Genomic DNA, 7,110 nt, shown 5'->3' with positions numbered 1-7,110 from the left:
GAATTAATGTTCTCCATTTATTGATCATCTAGTTTCAATAAGCATTTTCTAAGCATCACAGCTGGAAAGAATTTTAGCATGACAGCTGAAGAACCCTTCTGATTTTTACAGAGATCTTCTCTGATGCATAAGGGGCAGCATGGAGAAATACAAAAAAGGAATTAGGATGGCTATACTACTTTGATATTTATTAAAATTCCATGCTTTGCTTTTCCTTCTCCCTCAGTGATGCAGTGTTATCTGGGAAGCAGGCCACCACGTGTTGGGGGAAAAAACAGCACAAAAACTCAGCCATAATTACAAGCCTCCAGAGAACTAGAAAAAGTGTAACTGATCATCCAGTACGCTGACAGCCTGCATAAACCAAACTAGATACAAGATCTTGGTACAAGTGAAACTGAGTAAGAATGCTGGTTTAGTTGATTGTTCAACAAGTATTCTAGTACTACTCGTATGTACTGCATCTCTTCAACGGCGTTCCTATCTTGAGGCTAAGCAGAAATTTCCGGTTTTATTAGTAACCGTCATAGCCAGATCCCTTTCACATGTGGGGCAAGAACAAACAAAAAGCCAACTGCGATCACAGATAAGTTAAATAGGCCATTTCTATGCCTGCCAGAGGCATTCTACAACCTGGACGTTTGGCACCAGACCCTTAGCTGCCTCTTTCATTAAGTCTTTGGGCATTAGCCATACCTGCAGCTTGTACGTCATAACAGCACCTCACAGCAACACTCCTTCCTTTAGAATATCTGGGTCATGTGGAATCACAAACCATCTGCGCAAGCCAAACAGAAGTGGGTTTATGTTTGAATAATTTAGAAAGAGGGGAACCAACACTGCTGTGGAATTAACAGTTCTTCCATACCACTGATGCAAGACCAATGTTTCCAGGCCTACCCCTTGAAGAACAACAAGCAGCTCTTCTGGAGAACAAATGAGAAAAATAAAGCTTTAACTATTTTGTGAAGTTTACAGATGAGTCAGTTGTGAACTGTATGTGTTACTTAAGAAGACAAAACAGAGAACACTGTTGAACTTGCTGAAAGCAGCAAGTACCAACTATCTTGAATTGCTGCCAGCTCTTTAGAAACACTGTGGAAAGGGAAAAGGAAGGGCAGCCCCGGGGGGGGGGGGGGAAGAAGTCCACTGCTAGGTTTAGGAAGAGTAGCTTCTTCCCCATGTTTTGTTTATGGAAAGAATAGCACCATGCCACTGAGATTCTGCACAATCCCAACTCTTCGGTAAGTGAAAAAGGGTAGCCAGCTGATGGGCAAGAAACCTCCTCTCAAGCAATTTTAGACCAGCACTCAAACGGGAACTAAAATCAGCTGTTGTATCTGGGCACTAATAGCTCTGAAGTACTGCACACATCTGCCTGCCTACCATGAGCAGGCTATCCAATTAAAAGCAAATTTAACTAATGATTTCTCAAAATAATTAGTTACCAAATAGGTAAATATGGACATTAAACACATCTATGTTTACCTAAAACACCTGCAGGAAGAAGCAATACCTTTACTTGTAAGTCATCTTACACGTACTAAATGGCTTTTTTGTCCCATATGGCTGTATTGCCACAAATAACCATTCATCTCCTTCCACCCCTCAAGAAACCTGTAATATATGCCTTTTAGTATATGCATGTGGCACAGCAACCTGAAACGAAGTGCAGCCAGCTAGCAAATTAGTACTGAAAGCTTTTTACAAGATGACTCTCTAACGCTGGAACTTTTGATTTATTAGTGGGTTACTCTGTGCTGTGAAAAGCTGTTGTAAACCTGTGACAGAGCAGAGAACAGTCAAGTAGTTGCAAGCTCCTTTATAAAGTTTCTTTGGTAGAAAGCTATTTCAGGTAGGCTTGGAAAACTCTTGTTACCAGGTACTCCAAGATTAGTATTTGCTCACTGGAGGGTCAAGGATGGTTACAATAGGAAGAAAGGTGTGTGTTTTGTTTGCTTTTTAATTATTTTGAGATTAAATACAGTATGTCAAATTCAACAAATGTTTGCTGATGTTATGTTGTTGAAGATGTTCAGGTAAGTTCTGCTCCAACTGCAGTTACCCTTCCTATTTAGATACTCAAGACAGCCAGTTTGCCACATTATTATTGGAAAAAATTATATTTTGGAAGAACTCACTACAGAAGGTGACAGAATTCCAAAAATCAAATTACATGAAAATATACATCGCAATTTTCTTTGTACATTAGGTGAGGAAAACTCTGAAGTAGAAGGCAAAGAATATGAAGGGCCACAGAAGAGAGAAAAGGGAAAAAGGAGGGAAACTATTTTTGATACCAAACCCAGAAGTTAGTCAGCTGAAAGCCTACAGATGTGCATGCTTGAACTCAACCTTGAGAAAAAACAAGCCTCCCCCACACACACCCCGCCCCACAAACAGGCAATGAAAAAGGCAAAAAAAAAAATCACCCATAAAAAGCAGCTCATTTCTATCTTGGACTAACTTAGTCAACTGAACTTCCAAATGAAAGCGCTCAAGTCCCTTGGAAGTTAAAAATCCAGCAGGCTGCTCAAGGGTGCTCCACGGCCAGTTTTATTGCTATACCCAATTCAAGATGTGCAATTGGGTTTAAAAAAAAAAGGGGTGGGAAGGAAAAAAAAAGCACCTTTGAGATTACAAAGGTCATCATAAAAGAAGACGCAAGTAATTAATAGCAAATCCTTTCAGGGTTTAATTAGGAAAATTTTAAGTTCTGTTGGGGGAAATAAAAGGGAGCACATTTCCAAAAACCAAAAGAGATACTAAACTTTAATAAGCAAGAGATTTTAATTAAGCCTCAGTGGGTCAAAGGAAAATTAAAGTGGGGAAAAAAACCCACAACTTTATCCTAATTGGTTTTAGTTTGACATGCTTCACAAGTTGTTGTTTTTGTTTTTTGTTGGTTTTTTTTTTTTAAACTGATAGGAAACAATGAATAGGGAGAGAAAAACCTGCTAAAATCTTTAGAATTTACACGATTCTATTCCTAACTACAGACAGCATTATTTGGTACAATGTGTATTTGTGGATGTACATGAACAGTATATATATTATCCGGATCATGTTGTGCTATGTACACATCTTTACAATTCTTCCTGAAGGTTAAAGCAGTTCATTAGATTTCAAAATGCGTAATCATCTTGTGTTGGCACTTGTTAGGCTCTTGTCAGCATTGATAACTGGCATGTTTTATTGCAGCCCAGTTCCAGCCAGTGTTTGCCAACTTGTAACAACAGAAGTCCAGCAATAGGTGGGTAGAGTGCAGGAAAAAAAACAGTGCCATGTTTCTCAATTGGAGACCTACAAAGAAATCACAGTTATTAAAATAAAACCCCTCATCATCCTCAATTATTTTAAAAGATGTTAAATAGCGTTTCAAGCTCAAGGAAGATAATCATTACTTGAACAAGAACTTTACATACCTCTAAACAGAAGATGCATAAATCCAAAATCATCACCTGAGAAAGACTTGAGTTAGTTCAGCATACTGTGTATCCAAGCTCAACTATCAGACTTTCAGGCTCCTGTTACTCATGTTGCTTGTCACGTGCATAGTGTGTAAACGTTCGATTATTCACACATAGGGCTAAACACTTGTAAATTTATCATTGAAACTTCCGTGCATCACTTACTGTGAATGATGGATGCTGCTTCAACAGCAAAGTGCAGTACAAAATGGCATAGCAGTGCTTCATTAAGCAGTAACACCACAGCTACCTAGTCAGACTGTGCTTGTTTGAAACCAACTGTATGGCCCCTTCTCATTGAATTCATTGCCCATCACTTACTTAGGAGGAGTCACCAGGACTTAGAAAAGCTTTTGCCTTCCAAAAAGGCAACACAGCCAATTACTTAAATATTTGTCACGAGCATTGTTTCACTATGGCCAAGTTTAACATGGCAACAGAGCTGAGGTTAGTTAAGGATACTCTGGAGCATTACTCACAGTTACTCCCTTTCTCTAAGACAGAAAAAATTGTCAGCTGCATTAACAATTCTTACACTCTAGTTATAGGCAGTTATATAAGACATTCAGTTCTTTTGCTTAGTCTTTTGATCAATATTAAGCATTTTCATGCTTTCTCTATCCTGGAGAAAGTTCCGTTCAATCAAAGCATTTCTGCAGAGAAGAGATACTGCAGTACTAGCTTGTCACAGATGGAGCCTTCCCCCACCCCCACAGTTCTTACAGAAGTGTAAGAAAGGAATTCTCTCCTGTACAACCTTGGTGAAGAAAAACTACCTAGCAGGAGCATTTAGTAAGCTGCTCTAGTTGTTTAGACAGTACAACCCCTTTAAACTACATACAGTGCCGTATTTCACCCCCACAAGTTCTGTATGCTGAAGCTAACTAGTACATATGGTTTTGGGCTTCTCCAGCCAAACGGGTCAGAGTAGTTTATTTGCCAAACCAACCATTAAGAAAGGGCAGCTTCAACACAAAGCTCTTGTTTTACTTTGAAAAGCAAGAGTGGGAAATTATTAGCTAGTTGAGGAAGTTTTTCCTTGGCATACCAAGATTAAGGTGACCAAAGGCCAGGCATTTAAGGGCCATGTTTTACTACAGAGCTTTCTACAAGAGCTTACTGTGTAAAAAAAAAAAAAAGTGTCCCATTAAAACTAGGATGGGGTTGTTCAAATTATATTAAGTATCTTGAGTCAGAAGCTCATTTTTAACAGGGTGGCATAAAGTGTAAGTATCACATCAGCTACTCTCAGGTCAAAACTTGTCCAGGCTCTCAGATATGCTACAGTTCAGTTTCCAAGCAAAACATAGCTGTTTTTCTGAAGCTGTTTCTCAGCCTTCCCCAGTAAAAAAGTTTTTTGGGCTGCTGAAGAGAACACCACCTTTCTTGGTATTATTGATGGGTAGTATCTCAACTTGATCCTTCCTGATATGCTAGTAGACTTTCTATTAAAATTCCCATAGATACCTGAAGCAATCCTTTCCAAATGGTTCCTAACAACCTCACTGAAGTCTTATTTAAAACCTACATGCAACATGCCACCAACATCTGCAAGATAAACTCTCTCTATATACACACACATATATGAACTTGAGATAGCAAGACAGGATGCTTTTAAGATTCAAACAAGTGTTCTTCACAATAATGAACATGAAAAAATGATTATTCCCTTCTATTACAGCTCTAGTAACCCCTAAGCACTATTAATAAAGCAGGATGAATAGTGATAAAGAGAATTTCAACTTCTGAACAGCATAAATGCAAGAGTACTAGAGAAGTTCCCCAGTCTTGGCAGAAGGGGCTGTTACTGAAAACTAAAAGAATTTTCGAATGCAGTATCATATACAGCCAAAGAACTCCACTGAGACCATGCAGCTGAGAAGAAAGGTTGGTTAGTTGGGGGTTTGGTTTTGGGTTTTTGTTTTTTGGTTTGTTTTTTTTGGGGGGGGGGGGGGTGTTTAGAAAAAAATTAGTCCAGCAACACTTAGGCAGGAAATCCTCAACTCAGGTAACTGGCTTGCCGTTAGAAGGATACTTACCCTGAAAAAAGTGAAGCTACTAGCTGCTGAATAAGTGTCACTCAAAAGCAGTTTCTTGGCTTTTTCTTACACAGCGGGCAACTTTTCTTTTAAATTCTCCATTTCTGTCTTCTCTCCATTCTTTCTGTAATTGAATAGACAGCTTTCAGATGTCAGTCCTATAACAATGTGCAGGTTCTAGGAAGACTCTTGGTGTTTTTAGACATTAGCCATCTAGTCAACACGTAAATTTGTTTACAGTCATTGAGCTAGTCACTGAAAACCTGTGACATTCAGGACTTTTGAAAGCTTGCTCTGGGTTTCTATGCAAGCTGCTCACAAGACAGTGAGGACACAGCCTTTCCCCCTTGGATTTTAGGCATTCTCCAAGACTAACCTGGTGGCTACCAATATTTCACAATGTCTAGGACAAAATCTATTTACTTCAGCCTGCAAAGTAGCAGCAAACTCAAACTGTAGACCACAAGCTATTGTTACAGGTTAGAGAAGAGGTCTTTAACTGCAGTAATGAAAAAAGGTACACAGCTACTGTGGAGCCAGTAGCTATTCTGCAATTTTTAGGACAGTTTCAACTCCCTCTCAATCTAGCCGGGACATTCCAGGATAGAAATACAGAAGTCACAGTATTCAGAAGAGGCACAGCAGTGTCCTTAGAAAGAAAACACCTCCTAGTTAGATACGGCTGCAAGATATTGGCTCCGTGAGGAAGACTTTAACAGAATACTCAGCACACCTATGGGGATGGTCTCTGTGACACGTATCTGATTTCAGAACCGCATAGATGAAGAACAAAGATGAACAGGAGGATAGGCAAGAGGTAAGTCTGAACCCAGAGATGTGCACACCATGGTATCACCAAAACCCACAGGAAAAAGCACAGCCAGTTTTAAGTTTTTTTGTGCCAGCCTCATGATGAGCTCAGATGAAAGCATAGGAGCATCATACACTGTGACTAAGGTTGACGTGTTGGGTACTGGCAAGGAAGTGGTGGGAAAATATGAAGAACCCCTTATTTAATGAAATAAGTTCTACAATTCTTAGTTTTTGATATAAGCAATATACTCTTATTGCAGGGGTGGGGGAAGGGGTTAAAAAAAACCCCACACTGTTTTACCTGAAGCAACCTAGCACGCAACACCTTTGGCTACTAATTAATTTGTTCTTTTTCAGCAATTAATACAGCAAGCATTTGGTTCCTTGGACTGGGACATAGGACAGCTTACACAAGATGGCTTAAGGCCAAGAAAAGCATTGAATTTGTGCCCTCCTAGCTTCAGATTCTTAGTTTTTGTTTCTACCTTTTATATTTGTAGTTCTATGAAGCAAGTGTTCAGAATCAAATAGCAAAGTTTCCAATTTGACAGCAATCTCTCCAAAACTCTTATTTTAGGTCATGAACTGTTCTATTTGCTTCTCACAATAACTATTCAGGCTCCTGTCCCTCATTTTTCTCCCACTCCAAGAGACAGTACTCCAACATGCATAGTTCATTTTTCTAGGAAGTGGGTACATCCCCTGCTCCTATAATGCTGTGACCTGTCTGTAACACCTTATTCTCTAGACTCACTTAAAACTAGAAATTAATGAAAGTATCTTTTAAT

The 7,110-nt window shown here is 39.3% G+C and overlaps 1 protein-coding gene across 1 annotated transcript in view; it reads right to left on the bottom strand.

Moving 5' to 3' along the window:
- Nucleotides 1-7,110, bottom strand: part of UBE2G1 (ubiquitin conjugating enzyme E2 G1) — a 29,694-nt gene continuing 22,584 nt past the window's right edge. Inside the window, exons 6-8 of the mRNA XM_019471297.1 lie at nucleotides 5,510-5,633; nucleotides 3,426-3,461; nucleotides 1-3,303 (exon numbers count right to left, since the gene is read on the bottom strand). Coding sequence (XP_019326842.1) covers nucleotides 5,547-5,633 — 87 coding nt within the window. The 3' untranslated portion in view covers nucleotides 1-3,303; nucleotides 3,426-3,461; nucleotides 5,510-5,546. The remainder of the gene's footprint in view (nucleotides 3,304-3,425; nucleotides 3,462-5,509; nucleotides 5,634-7,110) is intronic.

Source organism: Aptenodytes forsteri, unplaced genomic scaffold (genome assembly GCF_000699145.1).
Source record: "Aptenodytes forsteri isolate BGI_AS27 unplaced genomic scaffold, ASM69914v1 Scaffold209, whole genome shotgun sequence".
NCBI classification, from domain to species: Eukaryota; Metazoa; Chordata; class Aves; order Sphenisciformes; family Spheniscidae; genus Aptenodytes; species Aptenodytes forsteri.
This window is presented reverse-complemented; position numbering and strand designations above follow the sequence as displayed.